Below are 19,839 nucleotides of genomic sequence, written 5' to 3'. Positions count from 1 at the left end.
TCTAGGGGTACGTACCAAGTTGACCAAATTCGGTCTTCAATATTCGCAAAATTGCTGAATTTATGGAGCCGAATGTTGGCATTACATGAGTTCAGAGTTTATAAGAAAGACGAATATCTCGGGGACTACTGGACCAATTGGGATAAAGCTTTGCAGCCATTTTTGAAAGCATTTGCAAGAAAAAAAGATTTTTGATTCAAAATTATTGGACATTTAGGGCGAAGATTATCTATATACATACATGTTTGTTGAAAAATTGAACGATGCTATTTCGCTGGAAAATTCACGTGTTCGCTGTAAAAGATGAATTACTTGGACAATATTTGGTAAAAAAATAAAGTTCGTGCCGTGCAAAGGACAAACTCGAGTGCAAAAATTCGAATCAATCGCTCTGCAGGCGGGCTTCGAACCATATTTTTCGCCAGTGATCGCGTTCAAAGGAAACACCACAAAAGACACCTAATTTTGTCGAATTTCATTAGCTGTTCTAGGAGCATAATTTGGAAGTACTATCTATGCTCGCAAAAAAAGGGATCGATTTCTTTGGTCCTCGCGGAGGTTCCCGCCTTAATGTAATTCGAAGAGACGAAAAGAATGGCTTGCGAAAGAGGGGGATAGATGGACACTGGTAATGAATCATCGAAAGACGGCCGCGATTATCGACTCGGCAGTCGATCCTCGACAGAGTCCCTGTAATTTCGCGCGGGTACCATCGACGAATCGCGCATTTCGTATTTTTCGAATGCTCCTAAACACGAGATCGCGGGGATCGAGATCGTGTGTAGCAGCTACTGCAGCGCCGCGATATAATCACCAAGATTTCTTTGCGATTTCGTGGAACATCTGGGGTAATTTGCGTGCGAGATGAGAATCCCCGCGGGGCTCCACACCGAGAGACACACGGATTCGCAGATTCCACCTGGCAATCATCGATCCTTTCGGGGCCTGGAACGGTAGAGATCGGGAAACGATCTTTCCCGGTGTTCGAACAGACTCGATCTTTGTCCTTGCGATCTTTTGGTACACCGTGAGCTTCGGCCGTCGCACACAGCGAGGTATTTGGCTCGGAAGAAACTAATTCAGCGTTATTTTTGGGCTCAAGGTCATAATATAGCAGGTTGTTGAATTCGTCTGAACATCAGCGATAACAAAATAATCCCGATTATCGATCGTAAATGTTCAATATTCAATTTAATGATGCTTTCGGCGCTACCGTTTCGATCACGAAGTACGTTCTAAACCAGCAGCGTGTACAAATCAGTTTTTCAATGCTCAATTCACATAACTAAAGTTATCATAGCAGACGCAAATTTTTCCTTTGAAAAAGGTTCAAAAATGAACCGGAGCGTTAGGAAAGAAGAAAAGTTTATTGCAAAATTACTAGACTTAGTAAGTGATCGAAACGGTAGCGCCGAAAGCATCATTAAATTAAATAATCAGCGATAACATTATGAAATTAAAAAAGAATTAAATTAATATTTATTCAACAACACGATAAGTTACCCAAAAAATGGCAAAAAGTAATAGAACAGAATGGAAAAATATTGAATAAATATCTTTGAATTTCACAGAACATTAGTTTCAACTCAACTTTCGTATTAATAAAACGAGCAATTCTATTTATGAGAGGACCGATTGCAAAGAAGAAGAGAACCACTGTCAGCCAGCGTAGAAGCGAAAACGCCGTCGATCTCGTTACATAAGACGCGATCGATTCTCTAGATCGGCGTCACTCTCGAGTATCGTTCAATTTATTAGAAATAATGTTATTCGGCGTGTACCCCCGGGGAACATAGTTACACGCTTGTATACGTTTTATTACATATGTGAGCCGGCAATATTATCAGCTCGTGCGACACCGGCGCAGCCATGAAAACACATAGCCACACGCACAAATACATATACGTATACAGCACCACACAGTCGTACACCGGTCACGCCAGCTGTACACAAGCGCGGCGATTGAATAGAAAATCATGCATAATGTCAGCAGACATAATGCAATTAATTGATAGCCTGGTATACGCGGCGCTCGCGACGGCTACTATTGCGGAAAACAGCTCGGCGTCGCGCCGCGTCGGCGAGTTGCAAACCTAATTAGCCTAATCAATGTACGCGATTATTCCTGTCGCGCAGAAATTCCCAGTTTTTCCGCGGCAATTAGCAAAGTTGTTTTTCCCGCGAGGCATTTGAATGCGAAAGATAGATTCGCGTTTTTATCGACGAACACGCATTCGGATCAGTTACTTTCCGTACGGCACTTTGCGTCGATTTCACACGCTTCTCCTTTTTTTGGTGTTTCAGGGAGGAGCTGGCTATGAAGATCGGCCTCACGGAAGCGAGGATACAGGTCAGTAGAGTCAATCATTTCATTCGCGTCGAAACTACCGAGAAAAAGCAAGGACGACGCGACCTGCAGACGAGAGCGGAGTTCCTAGCTGCGATTTATAGAGATTTATTTGTTGCTATAGTCGCTTGGTGATGTCCTTTCCTTCCTCATTGGTCGGGGTAATCTGGGGAACGATCCATGGTTTATTGTTTTTGTGAAAAATTCAATGTAGTCCAGTCAATGAATGCTCATAAGGGGGGTGTAGAGGGAAATTGAAGGAACACAATTTTTAACTTTGGCACTTTATTTGGACTAGTTAGGAAGTAAACATAGTAAAAGTCTCCACTCCTAGAAGGTAGGCGAGGTGCAGGGGGGCACATAGAAGGTCCCCTTTTTCGCTTTTCCGCTTATATCTCGGAAACTAGGTGTCCTAGCCATAAGACCATTCTATACAAAATTAAAGCTGACAAAATGTGCCACAAGATTGATTCGATTCAATTTTTCGCTATCTCGCATAGTTTCCAAGATATCCGCGCTCAAAGTTCACTTCAGCATTATTTTTTCGAGTTAGTGTTTTTCCTTCAATTTCAATTTCAACACTTCAATTTCAGCTTCACTTTTAACACTCCAATTTCAATTTCCATTTCAATTTCAACTTCACTTTCAACTTCAAATGCACGTAGAAGGTCCTGCTTTTCGGTTTTCCGCTTATATCTCGGAAATTATGCGTCCTACCGATAAGACCATTCTATACAAAATTAAAGCTGACAAAATATGCCACAGGATTGACTGCATTCAGTTTTTCGCTATCTCGCATAGTTTCCGAGATATCCGCGCTCAAAGTTCACTTCAGTATTATTTTTTCGAGTTAGTGTTTTTCCTCCAATTTATCAATTTCAACTTCAATTTCATCACTCCAATTTCAATTTCCATTTCAATTTCAACTTCAATTTTTCAGTTTCAACATCAATTTTTCAATTTCAACTTCAATTTTTCAGTTTCAACATCAATTTTTCAATTTCAACTTCAATTTTTCAGTTTCAACATCAATTTCAACTTCAATTTTTCAATTTCAACTTCAAATGCACGTAGAAGGTCCCCCTTTTCGGTTTCCCGCTTATATCTCGGAAATTATGCGTCCTAGCGATAAGACCATTCGATGCAAAATGAAAGTTGACAAAATGTGCCATAAGATTGACTGCATTCAGTTTTTCGCTATCTCGCATAGTATCCGAGATATCCGCGCTCAAAGTTCACTAATTGTGAAAAAGAAATTTTTGCCTCACGTTTTTTGCCTTTAGCTGACTAGCTAACTCTTCAGCACAATTAGTGAACTTTGAGCGCGGACATCTCGGAAACTATGCTAGATAACGAAAAATTGAATCCAACCAATGTAGTGGCGCAATTTGTCAGCTTTAATTTTATATAGAATGGTCTTATCGCTAGGACGCATAGTTTCCGAGATATCCGCGGAAAACCTAAAAAGTGGACCTTCTACTTGCCCTCTTGTATCTTGCTCACCTCCTAGGAGTGGGTACTTTTAGTATGTTTACCTCCTAATTAGTCCAAACAAAGACCCAAAGTTAAAAATTGTGTTCCTTCCATTTCCCTCTACAACTTTTCGTTGACTGGACTAATGGGACAGTTCGTGATTTGTTACAGTTAGCTTCGAAACCTGATATCGTGCATGTATAAGTAGGTTCAGCATGATCCATTTTGTTTGTTGGCTTACAGTTGCAAACGTCTGTTATAGTTTTATATCTAAAATCAAAAGGACGAAACACTCCAAACTGGCATTTCACCCAAATCATGATAATACAATATGTCTCAAGTCATAAATTAGACAATTAAGTGAAAGCCAACACTCTTCAACTGCTTAAGGTGATAGAGAAAATTCTGATTTTTCATACAGATCCGCAGTTTAATTATCACAAAATGTCAAAGAAACATTTTGTGTAATAAAGCTTCCAATACAGCAAATTATTGTTATTGGGTTAAGGAACCTCTAAATCAGTCCCTGAACATTTGCTCTCAACATCCACAGGCTTTGAAGAATTGTTTTCTAAATTGTCGACAACTGTTGTAAACGTCCAAGAAATTATGATTTGATGCTGAGAGCCCCTGTCGCATCGAGAATGACACGATACCCAGGCCCTGAGCCACGTTAATCATTTTCAGGAATCCCAGAACACGGTTCACCGTATAAGGGACGTATGTACATACACGTGTGTACCCGCAAAACGGGCCCCACGTGATATCCACGCGATCTTTCGTAAAAATGTATTTCTTTTCGGGCCGGAATCGTGCAAATTGTCCGGCAGCCATAACAGCGGACAGGACGCGCTCTAATTTAACAAAACGTTTCGGGGAATCGTACTTTCGCTGATCGAAAGTGTTCCGTACACACCGCAAGATTTCGACAGTGTATCCAGCCGCGTCCTGTTCACCGTACGTTAATTATTGTTTTCGGTGCTGTTGAAGGGTCGGTAAACACCTTTCCGTGTATACGAGGTAACGATCGACAGATGAGCCAATTAGTTGAGCAACATTCTGACAAAACCGTTAAAAAAACGCGGGAATTGTTCGTACACAGAGTGTGTAACTTGAGACTCTACAATGTCTCGTTTATTGTATAATATTAGGTTGGGAAAAAAGTAATCCATCATTTTTACCTTTATTTCAAGACTTTATTGAACATGGTTCGGATTGTCCGATTTGGGTCAAATATGCGACGTTCTCTTCGATAATTTGTTGCCATTTTAAAGGTAATTTCATAATGCCTCTCTCATAGAAGCCCTGGTCCCTATTGGCGAAAAACTCAACTAAGCGATTTTCACAATCTTCTCTTGATGCCAATTTCTTATCACTAAGGAAGTTTTGCAAGGATAAAAAAAGATGGTCATCGCTTGGTGCCAGGTCCGGACTATAAAGTGGATGCATTAAAACTTCCCAACCAAGCTCCCGGATTGGGATATTAATATTTTGGATTTTGATGGTTTGAAGCATTGTTACTTTATAACCAAAAAAGTTTTTTCAAAATGTTGAACTTCAAAAATTGACTTTTGGCCAGTAAAATCGCGTTCTCGGACCACTGTGAATTATTGTGAGAACCTCGGGGGTATCGAGTCTCACAAAACGAAATGGTACTACGTTTTTTTACGTGCGTGTGCCGAGTATAGATTTCTTGAATAACTTTTCCAAAACAACGGTGCTAAACGGGAAATTGTTGTATTGTACTAATAGTCCAGTCAACGAAAAGTTGTAGAGGGAAATGGAAGTACCACAATTTTTAACTTTGGGTCTTTGTTTGGACTAGTGAGGAGGTAAACATACTAAAAATCCCCACTCCTAGAAGGTGAGCGAGGTGCAGGGGGGCACGTAGAATTAGTGAACTTTGAGCGCGGATATCTCGGAAACTATACGAGATAGTGAAAAACTGAATCCAATCAATCTTGAGGCACATTTTGTCAGCTTTAATTTTGTACAGAATGGTCTTATGGCTAGGACACATAGTTTCCGAGATATCCGCGCTCAAAGTTCACTAATTATGAAAGAGAACTCTTCAGCACAATTAGTGAACTTTGAGCGCGGATATCTTGGAAACTATGCGAGATAGCGAAAATCTGAGTGGAATCAATCTTATAGCACATTTTATTAGCTTTAATTTTGTATAGAATGGTCTGATCGCTAGGACACATAGTTTCCGAGATATAAGCGGAAAATCGAAAAAGGTAACTTCTACGTGACCCCTCCCCCCCTGTAGCTCGCTCACCTCCTAGGAGTAGGGACTCTTAATATGTTTACCTCTTAACTAGTCCCAAAAAAGTCCCAAAGTTAAACATTGTGTTCCTTTCATTTCCCTCTACGCCCCCCTTATGAGCATTCATTGACTCGACTATAATGCTATTCCATACCTGAGAATGATACATCGAGTATCGTAAAACCACGATTTAAACACCCTAATACCTTAATTTCTTTGAAGCGCGATCGACCGCCCAAGGGGGAATCCCCTAGTAGCAGGGATAAAAAAGTCCCATTATTCGCATACCCGAAAGTCGCATCAATCGCGGGAATACTGTACACGGTTACTGTTTTATTTCGCATAAAGATCGGTAGTGTTCAGGAACCCGGGACTAGTTTGGGTTTAAGAGTGGACTGTATGGAAAATGGATGAAAGGATCGGGTGCGAACATAGACAGGAGTCCGGATTGAGGAATCATGTGGGAAGCGTGAGCGGAAAGAGGCCGAACGAAAGAATTGGCAACTCGTTGCACGTTAGGTGGTGAGACGTGGTTTATTACACGCAATCGCGGAAACGAGAACAAGTCGAAACGAATGGGCGCGGAAGGGCCAGCGCAATTGTCGAGGATCCCGTATGGCGGAGCGAAAAGACTTGAGCAAAGGGCGCGATTGACGTGTGACGCGTGTGAACGATCGAACGAATCTCATCGACGAGGTAAGACGAGCGATTAACGGTGGTTCTCGGTAATCACGTGATCATGCATCACAAGCGCGATACCGGGAATCGTTAAAAACATGGGATTCGCGTACAGTTGATCCCCAGGAGCGTCCTGGGTCCGTGTAACGCGGGGAGGTACGGAGGGCCGTATCGCTCGCCCGCGACATTTTAAACTGACTTAATACGACGCTGAATTCTAAACAGGTAGTATACTAATAATAGTACAATGTGCCGGAGGAAAAGAATGTAACAAGTCAGAAAAATTTTCGAGACTTCAATAGAATCATTTTTCTTTTTTAAATAGAATCACATACTTTTGTTACTGTCATTCAGTAGCCAAGGTCAAGACGAATCCAACAACCTATTACATCATGACCTTCATATCTGACCTTCAGCAGGAAAAATAAATGGAAATGCACGTGATTAATGGACTGCAATAAAGAGATCGGTAAAATTGATTGAATTTTGTAAATTAGTCTACGCATTTATTTATAAGGATTTCGATTTCCATAAATCTCCGTCTGTTTACAAGACTACGAGAGTAATTATCAGGTAATTTAAACGGCGCGCTAACGAATGAAACGCATGCTAGATGAAGGAATGCATAATTAAAGAGCGTTCCCTCGAGGGTTTGTTCTTGCAGCAACATATTAAAGCAAAATGTAACGTAGAATATCAAAGCGAATCCGACATACATAAGATTACGGGAATAGAGAGTTATTAGCGGAAAAAGGGGCGAAGTAGAGCGTATACTGTAACATAAAACGCGTGCCGTTAGTTCGGATCGTATGACTGAATAGATTTCTTCGACTGCTTCTTTTTATGGCTATTTATCGAATTAACGCGATGATAACATCGTTACAATATTTATAAGACTGTAACAATTATTCTTGCAGCGAGAGATAACGATAATGCGAAGCGGACTATGAAATGGACGGCAGAAAAACTTTCAGCTACAGAAAAAGAGATCTATTAATGCAATTATGTGTGACATTTCGTGCGATTAGTTGGTCACATAGATTGAAATAATGTTGTTGAGAAAAGACTAGTGACATTTCGTTAGGTCTATTTGGCTTGAAAGAGTGGATGCAAAACCGGTACTAACAAACAAAAAATATTCCTCCTATAAGGAACATTTCAGTTAATTATTAGCTGACAACGATGATCGTATTATATTGATTCTGAATGATTAAATGCTGATCCGAGAGCACAGAAAACGGCGCGGCGCACAGTGGGCGAGAAACCGATCTTTTTGGACAAAAATCTGCCAACAACTCAGTTTTTCATCGATTCAATTGGAATTTTTTTTTAAACGTTCGTAACGGACTATACTTTGATGATGTGCTGCGCGAAAATAGTTAACTGTCACAAGCAATCAAGAATCCTTATCTACAAAACCCAATAACTCCGATACTTCATCCGCCCATACCATATGTCCCAGCTGAGTTGCCGACACTTCTTAACCCTAAACCCTAAACCGTAAAATTTCAAACTGTAAATCGGGCCCTGAGAATTACCAATCGAATAGAATTACATTCGGCACTTATGAGACATACCATTAATTTATTGATCCAACAGCAGCGTTTTCGCTTCTTGAGAAAGAACTTCCTTATGCTTGCCATCCTTTATTCGTAGAGAGCTTATAAGTGAATCGGATGATAATAATATATGCCGTATAATATCTATATTTGTCTTTTTGCGGCAACACATTCGGGAGTTTTCAGCTCGTGATTTCCTGAAGACTTTATTATTTACCTCTTGTGGCTCTTCCGAATACAAACCAATTGGCAGTTCAAATGTAGCAAGTACTTCACTTCCATGTTACAGTACTTTATGAACTGCTGGAGGTAGTTTATACCACGGATAAATGTTAAGGCACAATTTAGCCGTCTCCGAACAATATTCTTCGAATTTCACAGAATCAGCTTTCTCGTCACATGTAATTACCTGAAGAATGTTATGCAATCTTGTGATAATAACCGCGTTTAATCCAGTCACTGCAGCAACTGATTCGGCTTTTCTAAAGAAAGTTCGGACCACGCAAATTTATGGTATGGGCGGTTGAAGTATCGGAGTTATTGGGTTTTGTAGATAAGGATTCTTGATTTCTTGTGACAGTTAACGATTTTCGCGCAGCCCGTTATCAAAGTATAGTCCTTCGCTAACATTTAAAAAAGAACTCCAATTGAATCTATGAAAAACTGAGTTGTCGGCAGATTTTTGTCCAAAAAGATCGGTTTCTCGTCCACTGTGCGGCGCGGCGCGGCGCGGCGTGAGAAAATCCGGTCATCTGAAACTGATTAGGTTCGAGGAAGTGCTTAAAAGGAGGGGGGAGAACCGATGAAATCGAGGGGAGGAGAGAAAAAAAATACAGGGGAAGAGGGGGCAACCGGCATCCTAGTAATTAATGCGGCACGATTAAGCACGAAACGACTAGGTTCCGGCGGCGGCGGCGGATCGTGGCTGCGTTTTGTTTTAAAAGCCGCAAGTCGGATGTTTAACTCCCTGCTGGGGGCAATTCCGCTCGCTATGGGGGGTCCTAGCACCCGTCCCCCCACACCCCATCACCTTTAACTCTCCGTACGCCTAGCAACGACTTTGCATGTTCCAACGGGGCCCCACCGATGCGATGGTTCGATCCACCCGTGGACACACGCATACTCGATCCTCTTCCTGGCTCTCGGTCCCTTCCTTCTTTTTCTCATCCTGAAAGCGTTACGCAATACCATCGTCGATTCGTAACCGGATTTGGGCGATTCTTCCTCCGCTGGGAACGGAGCCATCGACGAGCAACAGTTCTCAGTCTGCGAAGAATAATTCAAAATACCAACAAAGTTGAAATGTGGTGTATAGGGAAGATCGTTACTGAATTTTGGTTTTCCTGGTCGACCCTTCTTCGATTGGGAACGGAGATGTCCAAGAGGAACTTTTCTCAGTGTTCAAAAAATAATTGAGAAGTCCCACAGCAAAGGAAAAATTGGCTGAAAGCTGCCTAGCATCCACAATCGCAACAGCTTTGTAACAGGATTTCGTCAATTCCTTTTCAACTGGGAACAAAGCCATCGGGAGAGTTCCCAGTCCCTGGAACACAATTAGAAATTCCCACGAGGGGAAAACGAAGGAAAATTAACTACAAAACAGCAGTCGGGGCTGCGATTGATTTAAACACAGATATCGAGAGGAAACGGTCGTTCCCCCAGTCCCTGGAAAATTATTATTACGAACTGACTGACAATGAGAACGAAGAGGAATAATTCTCATTCCCTAGAAAGTAATTACTGGACTATGATTTGTATGCAAACTATAAAAATAGCATCAATCTGAAGACACGGGAGACCCACGGATGATTTTGTCTTGATGTAAATTGCGGCGAGTTGGAACATTAGTATTTTTGAATTCTTTACTGCATTTTGTCATAAATGCATAAAATATAAAAGCGGGAAAGCTCGAGACTGGAAAATTATTATTGCAAACTGACTGACAATGAGAACGAAGACAACGAAAAGAAATAATTCTCAGTCCCTAGAAAATAGTTACTAGACTATGATTTTTATGCAAACAAAAAATTGCATCAATCTCAAGACACAGGAGACCCACAGACCTTTTTGTCTTTATAATTCTAGCGAGTTGGAAACAATAGTATTTTTAAATTCTTTACACACTGCATTTTGTCACAAATGCATAAAGTATAACAACGGGAAAACTCGAGACTGGAAGCAGCCCAGTAGTGGTACGATCTCACAAGTCACGAAATGCCCTGGTCGCAGGCGATCAGGTTTGATCATCGAACCGCAAAGTCATCCCGAAATACTTCCCATCTAGGCTCAGACCAAGCTGCATCGTCACCGATCATATGGGGCTTGTCTACATCTCCTGGCGGTGCGTTTGATTTTTTTACTCACAGAACACACACCTGTCCTTGGGGAATCATTATTGAAAAGCGTCGAGGTATTATTACGATCTAGTAGCTTTGCTACACCACTTCGCCTGGAATGTAGATTAATAAAATCAATTAACTCGGACGTTGGGGATCAACGAACTTAACGCACTGGAAATATGTAGTCACAATTTACAGAAGGTACCATCTTCATCATAGATCTGCGGATTTTATGCATTTGTGACAAAAATGAGCAGGCGCAATTTTAAACAATTTAAAAATATATTTCTAGCTAACAAAAGTATACGAAAAACAATTTTTATTTTGCAAATCAACAACGCATAGAACCCCTGCTATTGTTAATGGCATAAACGGTTATAAATGGTTAATTCGATAAACTGATAGATTAGAAATCTTAGAAACAGTGGAAATCCGATAGCAAGAAGGTCTTCAGAGCAATTAGTAGTTGATAAACACGATTCTGTACGAACGCATAGGTGAAGGTATATCATAAATGTCTTCCTGTCAACACCGAATCTGTTATTATGTTGTGTATTGCGATACATTTGAATGTATAGCAGCTTAAGGGAATATTTTTGAACATTTTGCGTAACAAATGAAGCAAATGAATCTTACACGTTGAATTTTATTTATTCCATTTTTCTGGGTTGAAGGTCATTTGTAGGTCATATTGTGTTACATGGATGAATTCGTTATTTTGTCAGCTACAACATTACGTTACCGAAGATATATCATTCCATTTAAAAAAACATCGTTGACCTTGAAATCTCATAAAAAAATGACCTTGAAAATTGTGTCCCTTACACCGTTACATGTGGCCCTTCAAGCAGTGTAACTTTGTTCGAAGAAGTTTTTTTGTACAACGAAAAGTAACGGACATATTTAGGTGTTCTGTTTCTTCGGACTCACCCAGTGTAAATAAAAATATAAATGTTTGTTTGTTCATAATCTAAGATCTCCGAAACGACTGAACGTAGAAAGCTGGGGTTTGAGCCATTAGATGCAGCGTTTCTGCAGGAAGGTTTTAGGACAATCCGCATTTGAAAAAGTCCGTTTGTTCAAAAGTTGTGATGTCACTAGTGACCAGAGACAACTTTTTCGCCCTCTTTCGGGCACGTTTCTGCTTATAACTTTTGACTGGTAGCAGCAATATTCAATTTGAGGTACTCATTGGATTCAGCTCGCCGAGTTCTTTCAAATGGCCACTGATCCGATTCTGTAGGTTGCATTGTTTAGGTGTTATGACACAAAAAGTGTGCGTTTTTTTGTACAACGAAAAGTAACGGAGATATTTAGGTGAACCTCCGCCATTGTTTCGACAGACCCTCTCCACTGTGCGTCCGCGCAGACAAACAAGTCTGCCGAACGAGATTGGACAATAATAAGAGAATTATTTCGCCGAAGCATGATGATCCATCGCAAACAAAATAGCAATACATACACCGTTTCCTAGAGATTGCCTGTTCGCGAACTTCTTCGACAAGTTCACCGGCGCGTACAACGTGATCTTCGTGTGGGCAATTTTCCGGAAACGTGGTACACGTTCGGTCTGGTTCGCTGTCATTGCGTTCTGTCACGAGACTCGTTCGAGTGGAACCGATTCGTTTTCGCAAGAAGCGAAATGTTTCGGGATAGACGCGGCGCGGCGTGTATACGAAACACGGAATCGACTTAACAACGGAACCGGAGGACTGCGGAATTAAACTTCGCGAAAGAAGCTAACTGGGAGGAGGAGGAGGAGAAGGAGGCGGAGAGGAAAAAAGAAGCGAGCACGACGAAATAAGGGGGACGGGATCAGTCGAGGTCTGCGAGAAGGGACACCGGGGGGAAGGAAGAGCTTCCGTTGAACTGATTAGAGCTCGACTCTTCGAGGAACCTTCGCGATGGAATGCGCTGGAACAAGCTGGAACGAACCCGCGACGCATCACGAACCACGTTTATTTCATTCGTGATTGTCTGATCGGCTTTCTTCGGCTGCAAGCTCTCTCGGGGGGCTCTTAGGCGTGATCTACAGCGTGTTCTTCAGGGTCTTCTTTGGTAGAATGGGGTTGCGTTGGTTGCACACGTCGCGCTGATGATGCTTGGTCCCGTGAGGTCAGTAGTAAATGAAGAATGGGTTGATCATCCTCTTCTGAAGACACAAAGCGGAAACAAGAGGTATCAGGCTGTTTTTAAGGAACCATTTACTGACTAACAATCAACAATGGAGACAGTGTCTCCCCCACCTGTGTACCACTTCCAACGTAGAGTAGAACGCGCAGAAGTCTCCTGAAATTGAAGAGCATAGAAAAATAGTCGCTTGATCCCGTAGAAGTAATCTGATCAATTTTATACTCGATTAATAATTATTGGGTATGGGAATAAGTTTCTGCCCTTTTGGCGATGTCGTTGTACTTAAGTACCGATCGCGTATTTGATGGAACGTAGCACATATTTTTGAAAAGTCTATGTCTAATTGTAAGCTTCAAAACGCAGTTAGTGGCAATTGTTTCGAGCGTGAACAGCAGTCAATTTTTCGCGTCAAAAATGTCGACTTTTGTTCCAAGTAAGCAGCATTTGCGGGAAGTTGTGTTGCATTATTTTGTTTTAAAGAAAGGTGCCGCGAAAACGCATCGTTTGCTCGTGGATATTTACAGGGTCGATGCTCCATCAAATACAAGTTGTAAAAAATGGTTTCGGCGGTTTGAAAACCATGATTTCGACGTAAGGGACAAAAATCGCGATGGTGCGCCAAAAAATTCAAAGATACAGGTTTGCGAGCATTACTTGATGAAAATCCACGTCAAACACTTGAAGAACTCCAACTATTACGTTTGAAGCGAGCATTACAAGAAAAACGACCGGAATGGGACAACATGCACGATAAGCCGATTCTGTTACATGACAACGCTAGGCCATATATTGCAAAATCCGTCAAGAAATACTTGGAAGGAGTGAACTGGAAAATTTTGGCCCACCCGCCATATTCGCCGGACATTGCTCCTTCAGATTTCCACTTGTTCGGGTCTATGCAGTCTGCCATATCTGGAGAGCAGTTCACTTCCTATGAAAGTATCCGAAATTGGCTCGATGAATGGCTTGCATCGAAACAACCAGATTTTTTTCTTTGAGGAATTCGTTTATTACCTGAACGGTGGAGGAAGGTTGTAGATGCCGATAGAGCATACTTTGAATGAATTTACTTTCCATTTGAATTTCTGAATAAAGAGCTTCTTTTCAACAAAACAGGGCGGAAACATATTCCCATACCCAATACAACACAACTATTATCAATGGTAACAGTGTTTCCCCAACCTGCAACCCAAATTTCAACGTAGAGTAGAACGCGCAGAAGTCTCCTGAAATTGAAGAGTATAGAAAAATACTCGCTTGGTCCCGTAGAAGTAACCTGATCAATTTTATACTCGATTAATAATTGCAACTTAACTATTAACAATGGTAACAGTGTCCTCCCAACCTGCACCACAAATTGCAACGTAGCCCAGTCTAGTAAAATGCAGAATTCTCCTGAAATTTAAAACTAATTGTAAGTGATAAAAGGTCATCCGGTCCCATAGAAGCGCGTTGGCCAATTTTGTACTCGATTAATGATTACTACTCAACTATTATCAACGAAGGCCACTAATTTGAACATATCCTAGCCTAACAGAGCCCTCGGGATGCTCTCAGAACCGAAGGCCACACGAGTAATAGTTGCTATCGTCCTCGAAGCTCGTAGGACGAGCTGGAACTTCTCCCGAAGCTCGCCTTTCGTGAAAGTAGGCCAACAGGATCCGCGGCGGACAGTTTTACGATGGTCACTGTTTCGTTAATTCTCGAGTAGGAACTCGGTGAGCCAGGTAGGCATACAAAGGAAGAAGATAGAAATGAAAGAGAAAGAACGGAAATCTCTCCGCTGCCTCGCAGTGATCGCGCGGTTTCCCCCTCGGCGTTCGAACTGAACGGTAATGATACACCGCGAGTTTCCTGAAAAGGGGAGAATGCGTCACTCGAGACCGAAGAACTCGCGATTCCGATTGGCTCCGTTCGAACGAGTTCCACAGAGTTCCACTTTGAGCCCGAATATTGTTTTCCTTTCTAATCCGGAATCGGACGAATCGGTTTCGCGAAATCCGACGCGAAAGAGAGGTCGCCCTTCGCTCTCTTCGTTCTCTCGCCCTCTCTCTTTCCCGAACGCATATCCGGGAAACGATTTGGCCACTTAGGATAATTGCGACTCTGCCAGTCTTCCAGTGGCAACAAAGTACTCGCAGCAACAACGTACTTAGTTAAGTATACATAGAAACGAATACGATAATGCGGGGCTCGTTCGCCCGGCCCCCAAACCAGTCGTTTAAACGGTGCTTCGCCGTTAATTCCGATTCTTCGTCGCTCTCGACGTCACGCGACTACTATCTTTCCGAAAGTGATCCTTCAATTCTTCACCGTTACTCGTTCTTCACAGTTGACTTGCTCCGAAAAATATCAAGTCGACTCGATGTTGAAAGATCGATATGATGGAAAAATTATTAACCCTTAGCAGTCGAGGAGTAACTCAGAGTCAACACTAAAAATTGCTGTTACCATTATTCACAATATTGTTTTGATTAATATATTGTATGTTGGTTACTGAACATTTAAGTATTTTATAAGGTATTATATCAATTGCATATCTATAAATTGAAAAAAATAATATACAATGGAATCAGGGCCCGCTCTAAGGGAGCAACCCGGACATTTGTCCGGGGCGCGAAAATTTAGAGATCCCATTTTGACTGTATATAACTGTGAGAAAAATATTGATGTGTTAAATACTCAATTAATAGAAAATTTGCTTGTATTAAAATTCAAATAAAATGATTTGATTTTCATTGAAGATAAAAAATATGTACACACATTTATTTAAAAAATATATATACATATATATTCTTAAGGGGCGGCAATTTGTCTTTTTGTCCGGGGCGACGTAACCGCTAGAGCGGGCGCTGATGGAATTATTCTAGGTTGAAAGAAATGTTTAATTTTTAAGTTAAAATATATATATAGCTCCGAGTGCAAAGGATTAACTTTGAGAATGGGAATTTTTTTTATAGCAAGATGGTGTGAACTTAGATAGTTATTAGTTATTCGCAAACTTTCAGGACGGGTAAAACAACCTGCGGATCGTGCTATCAATTCAGCATTGGTGAAAAGTTATGAACAGACTACGGATCTTTATGCAAAATAAAAGTTGCCCAAGGCAATTGTAAGAAAACGAAATGAAATGAAATTTCATGTGCTCTTAAAAAGTCCAAAGTAATATAACAAGATCTTTGGGTTCCTTTAATACATTTTTGCTTCTGTATCTGGCCTATTGGTGTCATGTTTGTTTAATGTTACTGTTACAAACCTAGTAGAATACCTAACCTTTCCTAGTAACTTCCAAGTGTCTCTGGACTCTAGACGCTCCACAGTGGGGTATTTCGCTGAAAAACTGGAATAAAATATTGTAGCGTTATTTATGGGCTCAGGGACATAAAAAAGTAGGTCGTTGGATTCGTCTTGACGCCAGCCATAACATTATGAAATAAAAAATATATTATATTTTACCCTTTAAAAACCAAAACAATTTTTATTTTTTGTAGAGAAATTTTTTTTTTGAAATTTTAAATACAGAATTTTATATATGCTTAAGTACAGTTCAACTTTTATTGGAAACAATTTGTTGTCGGATTATCCGAAACTCATGAAAAGTAGTGATAATGAAATGCTTTGAATACGATGTACAGAGCTCAGGTAGGTGTACGAGGCCAAGGTACTCACAGATTTCATTCTGTTATCATCTAAATTAATATTGTTTTTTTTCTTTTTCTTTTATTTACAGGTTTTACGTCGCATCAACTGCATGGTTATTAGCGACTATTATTACTATATATTGTTATTAATATTTAAACATTACCAATTATTCTGTAAGTTTTTTTTCGATTTCAAAACGAAAGTCGCGACTTTCGACGCTCATTTTTACTTAAATTAGTTATAACTTTCCAATTCAGAACGATTCGGAACCAATTCATTTTGGACTATGATGGTAAACCTTTATCGAATGTAATGGTACACGAAGGAGTGCGGAATACAGCGGAATGGTTTACCAAAATCGTCAATAAAGTTTTGAAATCGAAAAAAAACTTACAGAATGATTGGTAATGTTCAAATATTAATAACAATACTAATTTAGATGATATAACAGGATGAAATCTGTGAAGAGTTTGTACACCTATTCCATTATCACTACTTTTCAAGAGTTCGGATAATCTGACGACAAATTGTTTCGAATAAAAGTTGAACAGTACTTAAACATGTACAAAATTCTATATTAAAAATTTCGAAAAAAAATTTTTTCTACAAAAAATAAAAATTATTTCGTTTTTCTAAATGTTAAAATACATTCTTTATTTCATAATGTTATAGCTGGCGTCAAGACGAATCCAACGATCTACTGATTTTATGACCCTGAGCCCATAAATAACGCTACAATATTTTATTCATGTTTTTCAGCCAAATACCCAACTGTGCGCTCTTCAAACACCCTAGAATCATTGATACGTTCCCTCGAGTTCGAAAATCCGTGCGAATTCCGTAAGAAATCGGCAGATATTATAATTTGAAGACGACGAGAAACTGAAAGAAACGAATTTGGTTGCAGGTCTGGTTTCAGAATCGTCGAGCGAAGTGGCGGAAGCAGGAGAAGGTCGGGCCGCAGGCGCACCCGTACAACCCGTACTTGGGCACGGGCGCACCCCCGCCGTCGGCGGTGGTCGCGCCGACCTTGCCGAACCCTTTCGCGCACCTGGGCACGTTCGGTCTGCGGAAACCCTTCGACACGTTCCGTTACCCGCCCCTGGGTCACGGGCCGGTCATTCCTGGTAGTTACACGACCCTTCCCTATCATCGGGCGCCGCCACCGTTGCTACCGCCCGGGATGCCTCTGCCGTACACGTCGGCAGCGTCCTTCCAGAGCCTGTTGGCGAACATCTCGGCTGCTCAACGGCCGAAATTGGTCCAAGGATCTCCCCCGCCGCCTCCGCCACCTCCACCGGCACCGGCGATCAATTTGCCACATGCGCCAGTCCCGGCACCTCCGCCGACGGCCACCTCACCCCAAGGATCGCCCACAGGAAGCGTTGGACTGCCGGACATCGATCGGCGAACGAACAGCATCGCGTCCCTCCGATTGAAAGCCAGAGAGTACGAGCTACACCTCGAGATGTTGCGCAAGAACGGCGACCTCATCAGCTGAACGAGAATCCACAGCCACCTAGCCCCGGACACGGACCTAGGTACGACCTTGCGAAACATGCTCGTTTAACAGACGATGACACCCAGGCGAGCATTGTTGATATCCGATCGTGATCTCCTGCCGGCGAATCGAAACACCCTCGAGCGAACCCTGCTCGAATTATAAGGCGAGAGCATGGTGATGTAAGGATTGCCATGTGGAACTCGTCCTATCGGCCTCACGTATTCCCTGATAGCTACCTTCTTTCGACCTGCTGCCTCAGGCTTGGGCACTCGACATGGTTGTAGAGGATCGAGGTTCTGAGTTATTGTTGCAATCCAGAATCTTCTGGATTTCTGAGGAACCTCGCATACACCCCGTTATCGGCTGAATACGCTGTACATAGAAATAGTTCAGCCTAAAACGGTATAAAATGAAGCCTCGGTTAGCCGAATTTCACAGATACCTGACTCCTTTTTCGTCCGAATACGAAAGAATGTATTGTACAACTCGCTGAGGACTCGCTTCAGTATTGAAACGAAATATCCGTTCTACTAACTGAACGTCTCTGACGAATTTACGCAACTGAGGTTCCAGTTGGAAGTTTCAGTTCGAGAAATAGTTCAATGTTAAACGATCCACGTACGAAACAACACGTTGTATAGCTCACTGAAGACTTGCTTCGGAATGGAAACTAACTAGGGGAGACCGAAGTAGATAGTCAGACGGGATAAGTTGCGACGCGATTAACATTTCTGAACGACAATTCTGGCTCTCGCATCGTGCCGAGTCGCCAGAGATTCGTCGTACAGAACATTTTAATCGTATCACAACTTATCTCGTATTACAGGTTTGCACTCCAAATTCACCTTTTCGCGAGTCAAATACACCCTTTCGCACTGCAAATTCACCCTGTTGCAAATCAATTTCAACCTTTTACAAATCAAAAAAAGAAAAAGGAAGAAAGAAATTAGGAATTCGTTAACTTCGTAATGTATGACAACTGCGTGTAGATATGTATATTCATTGTATCTATTTTCTGATTGATAAATTTTTAAGAAGAAAGCACATATGTATTTATCGAAGAGTATCGAGTATTGAGTCTTACATGTTTCCCATGTCTAAATAAATTTATAATTTAAACTGAATAAATAAATAATTAATTTTAAATATTCTTGACGAGTGAAATTAATTTGCAAAAGGTTGAAATTGATTTGCAAAAGGAGGAATTTGATTGACAAAAAGCTGAGATTGATTTGCATAAGGTTCGATTCGACTTGCAAAAGGGTGAGTTTGGAGTGCAAAACCTGTGCAACCTACTCCGGTCTCCCCTGCCTATTATTAATTGAGACAGCCGAGTGTGCCAGTGCAGTTAGGAGTTTCGTCATAGCAATTATTCAGAACGAAGGTGCCTTATAATAATTATTCGTACCGTCAGAATAATCCTCGACAGCGAATCCTCGCAGCAATGGTTCAGAACGTGTTCTCCGCGACCGAAGCGTCAGAACGTGTTCTCCGCGACCGAAGCGTCAGAACGTTTCCGTACCAGTTCGGGAAACAGTTATCGAAACACGTATCGTCCAACGACGCGCGCCAAAGAACTTCCAGCGAAGTGGCCCCGGACACTCAGCACCGTCTTTCAACGGCGTGTACGCGATGGAAGGTTGTCAGTTTCCTCTTCCTGTGATCAACCGGTGCTTTTGTTATGCGATTAGAGCCTCGGACCAGCTTCGGATCGCATACGAGCTCGTCAGAGTCTTGTGACAATAACCGTGCCTCTCTCGAAATACACGTGCTATCGTCTGGTCGACTCACGATCGATATGGGATCCGAACGCTGTCGGTCAGCTCTAGGTAACGCGCTTTCGGACAAAGGATTCGCGACGATGCGACAGAAGAATCAAAAACGGTGATGCAAGG

The 19,839-nt window shown here is 41.6% G+C and overlaps 1 protein-coding gene across 1 annotated transcript in view; it reads left to right on the top strand.

The window, feature by feature from the left end:
- Positions 1–18,986, top strand: part of LOC143208607 (homeobox protein aristaless) — a 188,571-nt gene extending 169,585 nt beyond the window's left edge. The window contains exons 3-4 of the mRNA XM_076423137.1: positions 2,305–2,350; positions 17,348–18,986. Of these exons, the coding sequence (XP_076279252.1) occupies positions 2,305–2,350; positions 17,348–17,941 (640 nt within the window). The 3' untranslated portion in view covers positions 17,942–18,986. The remainder of the gene's footprint in view (positions 1–2,304; positions 2,351–17,347) is intronic.
- The last annotated feature ends 853 nt before the right edge of the window (positions 18,987–19,839 follow it).

The sequence above is a fragment of the Lasioglossum baleicum genome, chromosome 5 (genome assembly GCF_051020765.1).
Source record: "Lasioglossum baleicum chromosome 5, iyLasBale1, whole genome shotgun sequence".
NCBI classification, from domain to species: domain Eukaryota; kingdom Metazoa; phylum Arthropoda; class Insecta; order Hymenoptera; family Halictidae; genus Lasioglossum; species Lasioglossum baleicum.
The sequence above is the reverse complement of the archived record's forward strand: the minus strand, read 5'-3'. Positions and strand labels throughout refer to the sequence as shown.